This window comes from Sinohyriopsis cumingii, chromosome 7, assembly GCF_028554795.1.
Source record: "Sinohyriopsis cumingii isolate HCF-2022 chromosome 7, ASM2855479v2, whole genome shotgun sequence".
NCBI classification, from domain to species: domain Eukaryota; kingdom Metazoa; phylum Mollusca; class Bivalvia; order Unionida; family Unionidae; genus Sinohyriopsis; species Sinohyriopsis cumingii.
The window spans coordinates 8,804,796-8,824,015 of record NC_142967.1 but is presented as its reverse complement, the minus strand read 5'-3'; the positions used below and the strand labels follow the sequence as shown (position 1 = coordinate 8,824,015).

At 34.0% G+C, this 19,220-nt stretch overlaps 1 protein-coding gene across 3 annotated transcripts in view; it reads right to left on the bottom strand.

The window, feature by feature from the left end:
- The window catches only part of LOC149794713 (ATP-dependent RNA helicase DHX58-like), a 114,377-nt gene that overhangs the window by 87,006 nt on the left and 8,151 nt on the right, over window positions 1–19,220 (bottom strand). For all 3 annotated transcript variants that reach the window (XM_089964331.1, XM_089964333.1, XM_089964332.1), the window contains exons 2-3: window positions 859–1,553; window positions 299–625 (exon numbers count right to left, since the gene is read on the bottom strand). In XM_089964331.1, coding sequence (XP_089820457.1) covers window positions 299–625; window positions 859–1,447 — 916 coding nt within the window. In that variant the 5' untranslated portion in view covers window positions 1,448–1,553. The remainder of the gene's footprint in view (window positions 1–298; window positions 626–858; window positions 1,554–19,220) is intronic.

The following is a 19,220-nucleotide window of genomic DNA, read 5'->3' as shown; positions in this document are numbered from 1 at the left end:
AAAAATCGTTAACAGCCTGAAGAAAGTTGATAAATGATCGTCACAAAGAAATGGATCTTTCGCGTCTTGTCTAAAAGTACTAATAAACAAATTTCATTTGGACAATCTGTCTAATGAAAATTATCTAACACTATCTCATCTCAGCTCTAGTTTAATATGACTTTTCCTTCATCCTTAAAATTGTCAAAGAAAATATTTTAAAAACATATTTCTGTTTTGAAAAATGTTATAATTGTTGCATGAAAGAGTATTTGCTCAAAAATACTGTGTAAGGACCCTTTATGTGGACATGCATTACCTTGAGCAGACAGGAGTTTGTCAACTTTTTTCTCAATTCTAACCAAAACTAATTCGCCTGTTCCCTTTATGTCACTCAAAATTGCGCTCTGATCTTTTTGAACACTTCTAATATCATTCAAACTGTCTTCTTGTCGAATCTGTGAGGTTTTTATTTCACATAAAACTTCATCATGGTCCTTTTGAGCCTTTCTTATATCCTGAAGGTCACCATCTCCTATTTGCACATTATTCTCCTTCCTTTCTTTTAAACTGTTCAAAATAAGACCATGAGCTTTTTGATCTTCTCGCATTTCATGCAGACAATCTTCCTGCAGACTCTGTCTTTCTATTATGGAAAAATATAAAGGGATTAATTTTATAAAGCAATGTGCATGTAAATATTTCAACAGATCCATGATAGAAATACATAGATCCAGAACAAATAGAAAGAAAATTTGTGTTATAGTGTGCGTATATTATCATGTTTGTAAGTTATCAAACATAAATTTTATAAAATCATTACCCAAATGTAGATTCTAAATTTAGTGAAGTGCGGCATAACAATATGTTAATACTTACCTTGAATATGTCGCAATAGTCTTCCTACTTCTGATATTTCTCTGTTGATGCAATCTGGATCCATATCAGCAGTTTTCAAGTTATCAAATGACTGCTGATGGTGTATACTTCCTAAAACAGCTTCAATATTAACTATGCATTGTCTTACATCAGCCCATATCGTATTGAACTCATTGCTTGACATTGTCCGTACTTCGTAATGAATTATTTTGTTTCTGTAACAACGCAATCTCTCCACATTAGCACCAAGGGAATTGTCTCCTGGATTTACCGGCTTTCCCCATCCGGATAATGGTGCATGAACAGAGCTTACATTTCGAATAAGGCTGTATAATAAAGACGTGTCGCAATCTGCAACAAGGAACTGAGGTTGTTGCGATTGTTGCGGAAAGATCATGGAAAACTGATCTTTAGTAAGTTGTTGAACTAACTGACTTCTTTTGGCTGCGACTGCTTGGTAGATGTTGCTATATCCTGAAGGGACATTGTTTTGGAGTACATCTCCTAGACAAGCGGCACATGTGGTTCTAAACGTGACACATAATCGTGCATAGTTAGTTGCTTCAGACGAAATTGGTGGTGCAGCCATTGTTACACTTTCCTTCTAAAAACAATATTTTGAATATGGCATTTCGTTTTGTCACTGAAGGTTACATACAAGGTATGGATCAAATCTGCCTGAATTTACTCATGACCTGAAAATAGAGAACAAAATCATTACTTGGAGCAGAGTTCAATTTTCTGTGATTTTATTATATATGTTACTGACCTCATGTTCTCTACTTTTCTACCAGTAGAATAAAGCAGAGATAAAGACTCTCGCTATTAAGCAGAATTTAGCATCTGACAATTTATAGTGCTTTTTTGTGACAGTTTTATGAACACGAGAACATTATGTTTCCATAAACAGGGCTCTCAGGTACCCTAGTGTCCGTGTCAAATACGTGCAAAATTTTCACAAGGCGCACCTTTTCACCGTATAATGGTATCCTTTGACGTGCCTCATTGTACCCGTGAATGTTTTGTTCAACCATGGTGATCTACGGAAAAGCCAATGCTACACTTAGGTAAATAGGCATGCGTTAATGTGACTAAACAGGTAATCCTTCTCTGATGTGATGAAGACTTCAAGGAAACCGATTTTATTTTGAACTGTTTGTAAGCACCTGAGATTATTCATCAATCAGCAGGTTGTTTAATGGTCTTTAAATTGGTGACGATACGTATTTAAATTACAAAGGTAATCTAATCTTACTCAGAGCTTGAGTTGAACAATACTGTCAAATCAATATGCAACAATAATAATAATAATAATAATAATACAAACTATTATTTCAGTACTTATGATTCATATTAAGTCACTACCATAAACGTTGACACTTTTTAAAATCACGCAGAAAAGTACCTTGACTTGTAAAATATGAGTGATCAAAATTATGTTACATTATTTTTCAAAAGCACTTGTAGTGAAATTGACATTAATGTTAATAAAAGGCAATATAAAGATGAAAGTAAGAGGACAAGTGAAGACAACAAAGAGAACTAGAACTTCGAAGATATATTTACACTGAATCCGGTGCGACTACACTGAAGGACAATTATTCAAATGCCAGCAGTGATATCCTACAGACATCGGCTGGATCATTTAAATTTGTTGATGATGATCAGCTACGCAAAAAAGACAGACAATCCAATATCTTGTTAAGAAAAGTCTAGAAATTAGAGTAAAAAATGACGACTGCAATACTGTACAGTTCTGTACAATTAAAATGAATAATTTAATCAGATCAATGAATTAGGGTCCTATATTTAATGTAGTGATCATACAAAGCAGCGAATCAGGCTATTAAATCACAACTGTGAGAATGAGCGATTTCCCTTTCCTAAAGGGATACATATACTCAATAGTGTTATGTGCAAGTGGGTCTCTTTACCGAGCGAAACAAGCATTCGCGTTGGCTCTGCTCGAACTCTTTTGGTTTCCACAATATCAAAGGACTTCTAGATAATAATTGTTGTCAACTGGAATTTCTAACAGCGAGCCAAGACTATCAATAATTTTCCTTTAATCAATTAATGAACACAGAATATCCAAACTTCACGTTTGCATCTCAATTTCACAATTGCAATGCAGCCTCATAATTGCGTGGTTTCTCCTTGTTAGACTTCCATAACATAGGGCAAGAACTTTACACCATATAAATATAAATACAACTCAAACACCACGACATGGAACCATTTTCCTACTCAATCCCTGGGTCAGTCGAACCACGATTTTGAACATGAATTCACCTCCATCACTTGACCATATGTACCTTCATGGCAATAACAAAAGGTGTCTCCAGATAACGAAATAACCTTTCTCAATTATTAGACAATACAAAATATCAGTCCCTATTACAAGTATTTTTCACATGGAGATGCATGATCAATTACACCTTTAGATTTAAATAGAAACTACTTCGTCGATGACCAATTATGGGGCTCCTCAGCTACGAAACTAAACCATGCCATCCGCAGCACCGTCTTCACATTATCAGAGAACTAATCACTAAAAAATAATAAATCTATAAAGTGGAGACAATAAATACAAATGGCGCATACCCTAGATTTACTGCAGTATTGAGACCATTTTAATCTCCGATAACTGCAAAGAAGAACTAAAAATGATATTTTTTTGCTATATGCATATGGAGGTGTTAAGGGACGCTTTTTGAAGACTTAATATCAGATTAAGAAAAATTGCAGAGAAAAAGAGAACAATTTTACTTTTAAGATATAAATGACAATTAATGATTTTAAAGAAAAACATTTTGTTATGTTTTCATTAAGGTATTCAAGTTAATTCTTTTGCAAGTGGTAACATTTTAAGTTGAAGCACCACTACCACCAAATACTATATGATAGTGCTGATTTTTGACAGTCAAGGGCGATACAGAATCATTCATTTAACAAGATCGCTCATGCAAAGCATGCGTGCCCTATGCATGATTGAAGTTTACTGTCATTATAGCAAATTGGCATGATTCAATTTTGAGATATTTACGTCTGTATCAAGCTAACGCAAACACTTAAACCAAACTGGTCTTACATTTGAAGCTCAAGGTACGAATTTTCTGTGCTAGACTAACTGTCAAAGAAAGTCGCCAGACCGACCAATCCATTTTGATGCCTAATTCAAATCAAATGTACAAAAAATTGCAAATTTGAGTCCTATGTTAAATTATAAATACAAAGTTCATGCTTAATAGTACCATGTCTTGTACCTTTTTTTTATTTTTTGGGGGCTATAATGGAAAGTATGCAATGCGACCTCAGCGTGGGTCGCTTAATCGATATTCAAAACATTGATCCGATTACAGAGAAAATAATTGCATCAAAACGTTTTACAAGTATTATACGAATTAAAAGGGTTAGTTTATGATGAAACTGCACAATATAATTCCGGAATACCTTTTACAATTTTTTATAATAAAAAAAGATTGAAATCAAATAGGCTTTGTCATATATGTGAAACGAAAATTTAAAGAATATTGACAAAATAAGAGATCTTGATCATTTCGCTGGAAGTATAGAGGTCCTGCACTTAATAATATAAAAATAATTTAAGTGTCCTCAGTACATACCACTTTTCATTCAGTTTATTGGGTTATAGTTAGGATATTATTAAAGCATTCGAGAAAACAATAACTGATTCTGATAACCTTTTCAGTACTCATAATCCAAGCTTATAGCAAAGAACCATTTCGTAGCCTTCCATTAAGGACTACAGAGCTTCTGTTTCCGTAGTCTTCGATTTTTTAAATAACATACTGCAGACTGAGTGGATTCGACTTCTCTTTAATTAACACGAAGAGCCTATTCGTACTTTTTGAAATTTAATCAGTTACTAATCGCTACCTATTTGTCTACTATCTTTAAAATCGCACCAAATTACGTAATATTATCTGCGAGCAAACATCTAGCTGAGCGAAATACAATTGGTTTTTTTTTACAAATTATTGAAAGAAAAAGAAATAATAATCTGACCCATATACATAAAAACCTATTGAGATACCACCTAGTATTTTTATTTTGCAGAGGAGTCTGTTATTTACCAATAGTGTCCTTTTCAGTACCGAGTGTTATACTGTACAATGAGGCATTGTTTTCTTTGTAATGGCGTGTTTTATTTCTTAATATCTTTGCAACTTTACTGTTAAGTCTTTTTATTTAAATCATTTTGCAATATGAATTTGGAAATTTTCAGTAATATAATTTAACTTTTGGTTTATATCCTTTATTTGTCACTGATGTATTTGCACTGACGTCTTTTATTTTTCAGTAATGTTTATTAAAGTTCGTATTCATATTCATGTCTTTAATGCATAATGGTATCTTCATTGTTAATTAATATCTTTCTCCCCTGATCGGACGCTCTTAATGAAACAATGGTAGAGACGATTTACACAGGTTTTATTTATTGCCATAAACGTACACTCAGAGTAAATTAATGAAAACTAAAGGAAATCATGCACGGGCCCGGTTAATAGTAATAGGAATAGTGAACAGGAAATCACACTGGAGCTATTTTGCAGCTTTGAAATAAATACAAAAAATACTGATGAATATTTAGACTCCAAAACAAATATAACTATTCTTTAAAACACAGAACCTACTAATAGCGGGACCTTGTTAATGTACTGAGTGTTGCTTTATCTTTGCCTCTGACTCGGCCAATATGGGTATCTGAGAAAGCTGCCAGTAGTTTCCCGTGGGTTGGTGGTTCTTACCGGGTTTTTACGGGTACGTGATTCACCATTTATACTAGCCGCCTATGTTGCGCTGAGAAACGGCGTTAAACCCCAAAACGACAACTGCTTTATCAAATACTGATTTATTATAATTTAATTATAAAGAACCGTCGTCAATGCGCCGGTTGACCAATGTAATTGTCCGTGCAAATAAACAGCTGACAAGGAAAGGGTTTTAAACTTCAATGTTCCCGTCTAGATAAAATATAAACAAGTGTATTCTCGAACATTATGTCCCAAGTCAAAATGGAAGTCATTTACTTACAATTTCTTAACCGTAGCAATTTTATCAGTTTAGAAGTTATTTTTCAGTTTCTGAGCAGTTCCTGCAAAATTAAGATCTGACAATTTGTTTACACGCAGCTATTATCAGTTATTAAAGCATTACCAGCATCTAAGCACTTTTAGGCAGTTATTTGTCAATAGAATTTAAATTTTACTGCAACGAACATTAAACGCACACGAAGGGCATGGTCATTAAACATCAATGCCGAAAACTGCTAAAATAACTGTTAATGAACTGTTGTATAAAATGGAGCAGATTGCTAGGAGAACTGCTAATGTAACCTTTTTGGTGCGGAAATAAAACACGATGTTGTGATGGCTAGGCAGACAGAAACAAATGAGAAATAAATGTAAAATTCAAGTAATGGGTACAAAAATGAACACTGATATACGGGTCAACACAATACTGCCCAAGTATAAGCTCAAGTAAATAATGAGTCTAAAGGATTTATTATTCTTTTTAAACAGGGATTGTTCAAAAGCTTATTGGCATTTATTTTGTTTTCGAATGTATTTATTCAATTAATTTGGATAGCTTATCACAATTGTTGTGTATGATGAATTCTGAAATTAAAAGAAGAAATAGCTTATTCTTAAGCAAATTTAAACGTACATACATTACGACAAGTTGTTCATATTATTTAGAAAGCGAAAGTCGAAAACACTGATACTAACCTGAGTAATGTGTGGACCACAGAACCCTAGAAACAGACTAGCCAATCCTAAAGGGACCTTCTCAGTAATGCAATGAAATATCATGTACTACCATGGTCAACCTTGATAAAAAAAAGTTTATAAATGCGGTCCAATGCTCAGTTTCGTTTACAAAATAACACATGAAGGTGAATTACAACTTGATTTACCTCTCAGCTTTATTTAATCTTTAGGGTATACTTTTGTGGGGGGGGGGGTCTTTTGTATTCTTATCAGAACGTCAGCCATTTCCTCCTCTGTGAACCGTACTGAAATTGACAAATGATGTCTAATAAACAAAACTGGTGCTATTACTTATAGTTATTCCAGCATTTACTTGTCCTGCATAAAATTTACTACTTATGTGTAATTTTGATGATTGGAAACCTAAACTTCGTAGGCTATTGTGTTTGAATGATCTTGCAACGTTTGTGCATAAAGGTTTTTCTAATGCCTGTTTGCGATCTATGCATGCATACATCAATCTCGTTCATAACTGTAATTTCTAATGAGTTCTGTCAAAATGTCTTCATGCATGTGGGTATATCCCGAAAAGTTATATCTAGACATGTTCCAAGGAGTACACGAAATAGACGGTGGATATGGTTTACATTTTGGACAAGTGAGGGAAATAAAATATAGTATATTTGTAGTGATCTATTTCAAGAATTAATATAAACTTACAGAGAAAGGAGTCCATATACAAATCAATCCAGCAGCACAACATTAAAGCTTGAACAAATATACCAACGGTTAAGAACCAGCTTGCTCAGAATTCTTTCATGAATAATTAAGTAACTTGCAAAAGGAGAGCCAATGGGCTTCATAAAGATTTCATCAGACTTTGAAAAATATGATTCGATCATATTGTTTTGATACGGGTAAAGTTTGGGGATGAAGGCATTCATTTACTAACTTGCATTCAATAATGTTTTCCTTAAGATTCCACATTCACTACTTCCATCTATCTTCAACAGTTGCCATGGAGATACCAAACTGAACAGTTTTAGCAGCAACTCCTTGTTACAAAGCGTCCAAATCTAATAGCACCCCAAATGTCCACGTATCTTCCCACTCTGATTGATCTTTACTAGAGAAAATGTTTTCCCTATCTTTTCCTGCAAGGTACTTCCATCTTTTCTCATTACACGGATTTGGATTGCCTTTTCTGTGTAGGTGACACTGGTACTCTTCTGAAATCTAGCTCTTTGTCATAGTTATGTGGTGTGATTTGAACATTTCTCGCTTAATACATGCATCAGTAGTTTCTGCAAGTTGTAACTGCCTCCTTATCCTCTGAAATTTCGTTTTGACAGTTGCAAACACTTGCATGGAACCTTTGGGAGCTTATTACATACAGTTCATTGAGTTTCTTTCATGTAGACTTTTCTGCTCTATGGTAATTAGGATTTTCAATGGACAGCAAGTGACCTTTCTGAATTGAATTTGTATCGAAATTGCTTTCTTTATAGGAGAAATAACCTTGTGGACGTTTAATTTCTTGTTTTTCTGAACTTTTAAAGGAGTCTTTGGATTAGTTTCTTAAATATGGATGTCATTTCTTTTGCTACCCACAAATACCACAAGGAATTTTTCATTTCTGTTAGCTTTCTGTTTCTTTGTACTTTTGCTTTTCTGTTCCTCATGTTTCTTATATTTATCATTGTTCGTTTTTCTTCCTTCGTTCCAGCACATATTCTTTTAGATCTAAATGACCAATTGAAGTTTTTGTTTGTTTTGTTGTTTGGGTTTTCTTATTTTTAGTTGGGTATTGAAGGGGATCTCTCCCTGAGCGTTTGAAGTATCTGAGTAACTGGGCCGACTTTAATTCGACTTGTCGCTGATAGGAATTGGACAGAGTGTTTCAGATTCGAGACTTGTACTCTGGAGTACAAGGATTAGTCACAGTGATGATGAAACTGCATCAGCATTGTAAAACAACAAAATCTAGCCTGCATCTACATGACTAAGGACTGCATTTGGTGTCACGTTTGCTAAGAACCCACCTATAAAGTCATGTATAACCTATAATCTACCTGACTTGGAAATATTACCGAGGCCTTGTGTTTCATCTTTAAACATTGCAGCAGGGTTAGTGTCGAATTCTTACGCAAGGTTTTCGTGAACAGCAAGAGACCGGTAACTTGAGTCGGCAAAGGCGACCGGTCTCGTCATTTAACAAAGGCTTGCCAATGTCACACCTATATGTTAAAGGTTAGTTCAATGATCAAAAGGAAAGTCAATGTGGTGAACGGGACGTGATCTTATCCGTACCCACGTTGACAGACATCGAGAGGGACATTGTCCGCTAAGTTTGATTGGATCGTTGCACAGCGATATCCAATCAAATTGATATAGAGGGCGTGATTAAAATTCAGACCAGAACGATACCTTCCAAAATAATAAGAGTAATTTAGTATTCGCCTGAAATGATTGCAGATCAATAGGGTTTACTCTGAGAAAGAAGCCACTTGTAATCTGGCGGCAGGACTTAGAGGTAGATTCTAAGGAAAGACAAAGCTTCGTAAAGGTCAGTGAGTTACTTGCTAACTTTGCGCAGAATATTATGGCATCATAATTATAATTATTTGTAGAAGGTACACTTAATTACTTGGATCGTTTAGTATGAGTCCTTTGTAGTCTCATTTGCATGCGTATCTGAGAATTGGGCTTGGGCCTTACGTAAAGAATTATTAAATGCGAGGCCGAATTATGTAGATTGTTAGTTTGTGGTCAGACTTAATTTTGTAATTCGTTATTAGGTTACTTAGTAGTAAACAGCAAACCAGTGCACTTGTTAATGCGTTATATTAGAATTTACACATGCTTGAATTGTGAATTTGGGAATATATGGTTGAAGTACGTAAGATTAGTTACTATGGACGCATGCAAATATCAGAGCCTGGATATTTTAATATTTGCGTACTTTGTATAAGTTGTAAGATAAAGAAATATGTCTGGTTATTGTGATAGTTTTGTTTTAGTATAACGGGATTAGGAATATGTACTGATGGGACAGACTTAATTGATGTATGTCTAAGAATTAATTGATACCGTGTTGTATTATGACATTTGTGGTATCATACAAGAACGTATGGGTATCCCGATGTGAAAGAATTCGTGACCGAAGAAATATAATAGCCGTTATCTGATGATAGGCTGTGTGTGGTGTGAGATGAGAGGGCTAAGGAAATGAGTGTACCGTCCTTGTATTTTCACAGGAAGCGTTTTAGGGGACAGAGAACTTCCGGTTCCATTGGGTCCCAAGTCTTCAAGAGTTGGAGACGGTATTCAGACTGTAGCCGAGACAATCGAAGTCGACATACTTGTAGTTATGGGGGGGAGAAAGTGGAGAAGGAGGAGAAGAAGTCTGACTGGGGGCTCGGAGCTTTAAATCTATCATTCGGAGCTTTACATCTATCATTCGGAGCTTTACATCTAACTTCCAACAAAATAGAACCTGGATGGGACTTCTATAATAGTTTAAATAAAACTTCGGGAGCATCCCACCCAAACCATATAGTTCGTCACATTTCCAAACACTCTGTATTGTATTAATTAATCAAATGACCACTTTACGGGACAGTACAGTTGGAGATAATATCTCCTGGATATAAACCAACCTGATGGGAGAACAGATCAAATAAAATAAAACAAAAACAATATGGATTTGTTAAATGCATCCTGCAGATATACATGTGCATAAATTAGGTTAATACATTCTTCAGCTGACAGTGTCTTAATAAATATTTGAAATAAATTAAAGGTATTTAAAATTGGTACACGCTACAGAGATAGTATGCTCGAATGCTATCCTTTCGTACACAGTATAATATTTGCAATCAACATGATGAAATAGATGACAATAAAGTGTGTACGACAGTCAATTAAGCAACTTAAAAGTTAATTAAACCACTTTTACCGTCCGGTCCAATTATCAACTCCGTTCCAGTATGTCAATTTTGGTACACTAATGGATTACAGCCAATTAAACAACTTAAAAGATAAATAAAACCGATTTTTAACACTGCGTTCCGACGATTTTAAGGTCGATTCATTCACGCAAATTTTTCAACAAAAACGGATCATGCTAGTTGTGACACATTTCGTACTTAGTTGCGGCGGTTTATTTTTGCTTAAAAGATATTCTGGCTATATATAGAAATTTTCTAAAAATACTTACCTTCACTGTTAAGCAAGAGCACACCTTCGTATGCTTCCATTTCATGAACCTATCGTCCCTCGTATATTTTAAGAGTTTCATAAAATAAGAAAACATTTACAGCTTAAACCAAGGCCTTCATCCACCAAATCAATTCTTGAATGCGACATGGTTTGAATACTTTTATCGTATGCTAATTAAATTCCACATATTCATTTCCACTCAATTTTTTTAGAAAAAAAAGTGAACCAGAAATACAGAAACTGCAAAAGAACATTCAAAATAAGAGAATATTTCGATTAGCACATTTATCTATCGAATGAGACATGTTCCAATTGGGAACGGATTGAGCCATTCATCCGGTAAGTGAGGACTTCAAAAGTGGCTGTAATATAATCTACAGCAGTTGAGAATTTGAGCTATAAAAAAAATTAATATTTGCATCATGTCGGGAGGACAAAGAAGGCAAAGAGAGGACAATACATAAGAGGTGCATTATCTGTCAATAACCTTAATGTAGGAAACAGTGTTATGTATATTTGATTTAATTTATATTTAATTTATATTAATTGTTTGTTTGTTAGTTTTAATTTTTATTTATTCCATTACATGATATTGTAATGTAACTTTATTTACTGAATTTGACATTTTCCAGAAAATTCAGTTCAGTTTCACTGAATGTTTTTCATAAACACTAATAATAGAAACTTTGTATCAAATGGTGACCTAGTTTCTGAGATTGATTAAAAAACTCCGTGAGAGTTGAAGTAAAGACCTTTATTAATTTATTTTTTTAATTCTTTCTCTGTAAAACTCATAAGTGAAGTCGATGCAATACTTAGAGTACGTGACACATAACATGTAGCAATTGCTTTAAACTCTGGTTTTTCCAATGGAATGAGCCACATCCGGGCATCTGTTTTGCGTCTTAAATTAGTGACAACTCTTTTCTATAGAGCATTTAGCCAGTTGGGCTATAAACCATTGACACTTAAAGGTGTTTTGGTGTGACCAGTTTGAGTTGAAATTCTATCTTGTGGAATTAATAATTCTTTTCCTAGGAAATATTTAAGTGCTCATTCAGAATTCTTGGGCAAGGACAGTTATTGAAATTTACACAGAGAATTCAAACCCTGGAATATTATTTTCCGTAACACAATAAAGAACTATTGACACATCAGTACGATTTACAGACAGTTTCATTAGGACGTTTTATTGCTAGGACTTCTATATTTTTCATTCTTGGATTATTTTTGGATTTGATTCATAGAAGTGTTAAGTTTTTTGTCATTTTTTGCCTTGTTTTGAAAGGGAAATATGTTATTTGTTAATTTTTACAAACCTTGTTGTCTTGACTCTTTTCTTGTTACCGTTTTAAAAGAATAAAGCGTAAAATAGAAAATTCTGCGCTCGTCATTGGAACATGTGGATTTTTGCTAAAATATTTCATACAACTTTGCTTTTTGAAATTTGAATTCCACTAGTTGTTTTTTTTTAAGTTTATTTAAATCCCAAGTATTATTATTCATTTTCGAAATCTTTAGTGAAATCAAATGGCTTTTTTTTACATTATCATCAAAAGTCGAGGATTTTTTTAATTCTACCCAGAGGAGTGGTTATAAATTTTGAAAATGGAAGTACAGCTAAATAAATGTTGAAATTAGAGATAAGACAGGTTCAGTTTTAGATAGAAATGATACAAATGGAAAGTAAAAGGGAGGAAAGACAAATGCAGCTTCAGAAAGAGATGGAAGTAAGACAAATGCAATTTGAGAAAGATAAAAAAGATGGGTTAATGCAAATGCAAATGCAAAGAGAAAAGGAACAAAGCGAATTTCAAATTCGGTTAAAAGAATTAGAGCTGGCAAAGGGAAAAAACTCCCCGACTTTTGATGTTTTAAGAAATATCAAGTTATTACCTCCTTTTCTAGAAAAAGATGTAGATCAATATTTCCTTAGTTTTCAAACATTTGCTGAAAGGTTGAAGGGGTCAGGAGAGTACTGAACTATATTAATACAATGTCTGGAAAAGCTAATAATATTTACAATTCACTGTAACCAGAGCATAGTGCTGACTGTGATGTGGTTAAGGACTATATCTTGATAGGTTATGACTTAGTCCCTGAGGCTTATCGACAAGGTTTTAGTAATTCTAGAAAATCAACTAAACAGACCAATGTCGAATTTGCATTGGAAAAAGAACGACAATTCGATAGGTGGTGCTCTTCTAGAAAGGTTAATAAAGATTATGAAAGTCTCAGACAACTCATATTAGTTGAAGAGTTCAAGAATTATGTCCGTAGTGACATTAGGATTTATCTTGATTTTCATAAGGTCGAAACCTTGGAAAATGCTGCTCGTACCGCTGACGAGTATTCTTTAGCTCATAAATTCGTTTTGTAGGCAAGTCTTCCACTCAGCAGTCCTCTGGCAGAAAAGTATTTCACCCAAATACAATCCCTTCTAAATCTCAATCTGGCACAACGTTTAAAAAAATCCTCTTCTGGCTAAGTATTTTGGTCCCTACACAGTTGAAAAGAAAGTAAATGATTTAAATTACACCATAAATACTCCTGGGATGCGAAAACAAAAACAAATTTGTAAATAAACATGTTAAAGGAGTATATTGAGAGACATAGCCAGGTTAAACATGCAGTTAATTTAGTTGTACCTGTCCCACTCAGTGAAGATTTAAGTGAAGGAATACGATCGGACTCTGGAGTGACAAATCATTGGAATTCAGAAATTATTAATGATCTGGACCAGAAACTTTCACATTTGCAAGAGCAAGAAAGGAACGAACAGAAACAGTTATTATTTAATATAAGCACTTATTTCCAGATGTTCCTACAAGAAAAAACTAAATTGTCCATGGCGGTGAAATTGTAAATTCCAAACCTGTGAAACAACACCCATACATGATGAACCCTCTCACACAGGAATACTTGAAAAAAGAAATTCAGTATTTGCTGGAGAATGATTTTATAGAGCCCAGCAAAAGTGACTGGAGTTCACAAAGTATACTTGTTCCGAAACCAGATAAAACTTTTCGTATGTGCACTGATTATAGGAAGGTGAACAGTGCGACTAAGACAGATTCATTTCCATTACCAAGAATCGATGACTTCATTGATAAGATCGGAAATGCCAAGTATGTCACCAAATTTGACCTTCTGAAAGGATTTTGGCAAATTACATTGACGGAAAGGAAATTGTGGCATTCGTGACTCCAGATGGACTTTATTAATATAAAGTGATGCCATTTGGGATGAGGGGTTCGCCAAGTACTTTTCAACGTCTAATGAATATGATTACCTGTGGTCTAGATAATTGTGATGCTTACATCGATGATGTCATCATCTACGACACCTGGAAAGAACATTTAGCAACAATTCGGAAATTCTTTGACAGACTCACTGACGCAAGTTAAACAATTAATTTATCTAAAAGTGACTTCTGCTGTGCTTGTATATCATTTCTAGGACATATCGCGGGACATGGACAAGTTAAACCTATAGATGCTAAGGTCAAGGCTATCTGTGAATTCCCTGTACCTGTTAGTAAAAAGCAACTGATGCGGTTTTTAGGTATGGCTGGATACTATCGGAAATTTTGTTCCAATTTTTCTATAATTGCTCAACCCCTGACAAATTTATTGAGTAAGAAAAGAAGTTCCTTTGGACTGAACAATGTCAGGAGGCTTTATTTCAGCACACCATTTAAACTGTATGTTGATGCAAGTGATGTTTGGATTGGAGCAGTATTAATTCGAGAAGATGAAAATGGTGTTAATTATCCAGTGTGCTATTTTTCTAAGAAATTAAATAAGCACCAAAGAAATTATTCAACAATTGAGAAGGAATGTTTGGCTTTGATATTGGCATTACATTTTGAAGCTAACATTAGTTCAGCTCCTTCTTTGATTTTTAGTGATCACAACCCCCCTTACTTTCATCGGCAAGATGAAAAATAAAAATCAAAGACTACTACGGTAGAGTTTGTTGTTACAGGAATGTAATATTGACACCAGGCACATCAATAGAAAAGATGATTTAATAGCAGATGCACGTTCCCGTGTATAGAAATATATTATTTCATGTATACTTTGTATAATTCATAAGAGTTGTTCTTATATTTTTTTCTCCTCATACATAATTAATCTACAGTAAAAAGAAAGCTTTATTATATAAATCCTTCTTTTTCTTTATGGGTGGAAGTGTTATGTATATTTGATTTAATTTTTATTTCATTTAAATGTTTGTTAGTTTTTTAAAAAAATAATTATTCCATTACATGCTATTATAATGTAACTTTATTTACTGGATTTAACATTTTCCAGACAATTCGGTCCTGATTGTTTTTGGTGAACACTAATAATAGAATCTTTGTATCTAATGCTGACCTAGTTCCTGAGCTTGATTCAGAAATCAGTGAGAGTTGAATTAAACAACTTTTTTTTTGTTCTTTCTCACAGTAAAATTCATAAAGTGAGATCAAGACCATACTTGGAGTACCTGAAAAAAACATGTAGCAATTGTTTCAAACTCTGGTTTTTCAGTGGACTGACCCACATCCGGGCATCTGTTTTGCACCGTATCTAGATTTAGTATTGATGTATTGAGAAAGAATCGTCATTCTTGCCATAACACTTGAGAATTCTAAATGTTTCATGTTGTGACCATTTTTTTTTGGGGGGGGGGGTAATTATTTTGTTTTCTTCAAATTATTTGGATTCCAAGAGATTATTTTTCCCTGGAAATACATGGGCTCTAAATTAATCCTTGGACAAGGACAGTTATAGAAATTTACACATTTACACAGAATTCAATATAGGATTAAATGATCACGGTTGGGTATTTATCAATGTATAAATTTTAGCTAATCACTCACAAAGTAAATAAAGTCCGAAGGACTTTCAGAAATAACATTTTATATCATTCTCAACAGCGTTAATACTTATCAAGACCCGTTCAGTGATCTAATGTCAAATGAGATGTAACTACTGTCAGTCGCGCTTATTATGCAACTTCATAATTTACATCTTAGGCAATGGCCTCCCGTGGTGTCAGCACATTTCTTTTCATAGAAAATTACATTTTCTTTTTGAATTTTAATATGTCCTATACTGGAATAACATTTTATATCTTTTTCATCAGCGTTAATACTTAATAAGACCCTTTCATTTATCTAATGTGAAATTAAATGTGCAGTTGTTAAATGTTGAGTTGCTAGCAAAACTGGCCATGTTTTGTTTGGTTGCATAGTTGAGCGCTGGAGTGCTGGAAGGAATTAATGACTACATATCCAAAATAATTTAGATTAGCAAAACAATTACCTTTATGGATTATTATATACATTTTTCAATGGTGTTAAATCACATTGGTGGGGATGGCAGTTTTACCATTTAAAAACTTTATTCATTCTTTGAATAATTGTCTCATAAATATATTTTATTTTTGTGTAAGTGGTAATATTCACCATACCACCAACACTCACACACGTTTTTTTAAATACGCAAATTTTAATTTAATTAGCAATGAAAACGCCATTGCCCCATTTTGTGTTTCGTTTAGTAGCCTCTGAGTATTGATTTATTTCAAAAGCTTTTAAATCCTCCTCAGATAATTTCTCGAATCTTGGTTTATATCCCTAAACGGCCTCAAAATGTACTGGCCCAGTCCCCACGCTATTATTGTTGTTGTTGTGTATGGCTAAGGTAACTGAGGTCATGGGGTGCTGTGTGAGGGAATGTATCAATCTCGTAATCGGCCATTTTGCGCGACTATGTAGCAGACTAAGGCCAAAATTGTAAACTATGCATTTCAATCAAATATAAATATAAAAAGACTATAATTTATACTTATCTGCTGAATGAAAAATGGAAAAGATGAAACAGTCGTTTCACAATGATGTGTCTGCAATGTTTATTTATATTGCAAACAGTACAAAAACCAAAATTAGAACCAGAATTTATCGATGTGTAACAAATTCCAGATAAATATCACGTGACCATTTACAGCCAATCGTATTGCAGAAAACTCACTGCTCCGGTGGCCTAGTGGTTAGAACGTACGCCTCGGATGCGGGAGGTCATGGGTTCGATCCCCGGCCGAGTCATACCAAAGACTTACAAAAATGGTACTAACAGCTGCCTCACTTGGTGCTCAGCATTAAGAGGTTAGTGTTAGGACTGGTCGGCCTGGTGTCAGAATAATGTGACTGGGTGGTACATCATGCTACATGTCTGCGGCAGTATGCCACAGTGCTAGACCACTATAAACTGTCACACTGCAGACATCGTAGCGATATGACTGAACAATTGTTAAAGCTACGTTAAAAGTCCAAATCTCTCTCTCTCTCTCTCTCTCTCTCTCTCTCTCACACACACACACACACACACACTCGCAGAAAACCCGTTTCATTTATAAAAATTGGAATTATACACTGGAATATTATTTTCTGTGATTCAACAAAGAACTATTGAAACATCAGTACATCCCTGACCACAACATACGTCATCGCCTTCCACTTTGGATTTCATCGGGATTCAAACTCAGTTTCATTAGGACTTCTTATTACTAGGACTTCTATTTTTTAATTCTTGGATTAGTCTTGGATTACTTTTGGATTTGATTCGTAGCACGGTAAGTTCTTTTTCTCATTTTCACCTTGCTTTTCTAGGGAAATAAATTCTTTGTTAAACTGTACAAAGCTTGTTGTCTACACTCTTTTCTTGTTACTATTTTAATGAGCCTAAAACGTAATAACAGATAAAGCAAATTTGCGACCGAACTGAAATGCATGATCGCCCACCCACCCCTTCATTGTGCTTCAGCTGGGAGCTTTGATTATGGCAACGATTTATAAGTAATGTTCAGCTCTCACTGTTTGTATTCGGTGAATATTGCTTAGGACCTGTTGACCTTAATGTGTATCTTTCAGTTTATTTTCTTTTGCTTTTTATGCTGTTGTTTTTTTGTTTGTGCATAATTGTATACGTATGGAATTCAAACTTCCCTTCATTTTTCTATCATCTCACACAAATTTATATATATATATATATATATATATATATATATATATATATATATATATATATATATATAATTTAAGAATTATTTTTGCTTTCCACCTAAGGTTGCACTGAATGTTTGTTGCTTCTGGTAATAGGAAAAATTCTTTGTCTATAATTGCTTGCATATTTTTCTCTACAGTTCAGATAAAACCTGGTGAGCATTCGTGATACAGATATAAGAGCTCGCACGAGCAAAGTACATTGAAGTATGTTTCAAGCATATAACTTGAGAAAGTGTACCAAAAGCAAATACCCATCATATGTCATCGGATGTGTCTACAAGTGTATTATATTCCCACTGATAAATTCTTCGACTTTTAAAAAAGAGCAATTCATATTAAAAATATTACTTTGTGTTTTAAAGAGTTAAACATATCTTTTTTGTTGCTTCTTTTATGTGTTTTTTATATTTAAACTTATGTTGCACTATGTAGCCCAGAATGTGCTAATGTGCAATTAAATCCTATGAAAAAACTATTCAATCAAGCAATTAAATTCACCATACATTAAGCTTATAATTTGGCAGTTCTGAAGTGTGTGCGTGTGTTTTGTGGGCTAGAGATTTTATAACTACTGGTCATATATAAAGTGTTAAAGAGTGTACCTGGGCTGCATTGAATATATTTTTAAATATACACATGGTCACGGGTCCTAGATATTAAGCAGGTGCTTGCAAAGGACTGGAATAAATACAGAGAATGAAAATGCCCACTGAAGTTTTCAAAAGTAAAATATGCTTATTATCATACATCACAGCTTGCTCAGGGATGGATTAAGCTTTATTTGCTTAACTGAATGACAGGTGTGATATTGTACCTCTAAAAACTGTTCAGCATGATTATCAATAAGGATTTTCACTGATATGAACAATTTGTACAACTTCTTTCCTGTAAAAAAAAAAACACTGTGTAATCTAACATTTTTGACTGATAAATAAAGTTTATGCATCGCTGATTTTTCATTTATTAGGTATACCCTGTGATATATATGGCAATGCTGGATTCATGTACACTGAACCCAATGGCAATCCTGTTTTTACTGTAAACAGTATCCCTGTTTCATTTGTTATATGCATCAGATGTGCATCGGAGAGGGATGAAGAATGACACTTTAACTCTAGTATTTACTCTCAGATTAAAACAGGGCTATAAGACCAGTGCAACTAGTCGCTGAAGATCAAAATAAACAGGTAGTGTGGGTGAGGCACTCTTATCAATAAATACCTAGGGACAGTTGTACAATATCATAATAGGCATTCAAATTCACTTACACACGAAGTATTCTTTACAGAAAACAACAATATGATGTACATTGCCAAAAATTTTTATAATAATAATAAAAACAATGATTTATT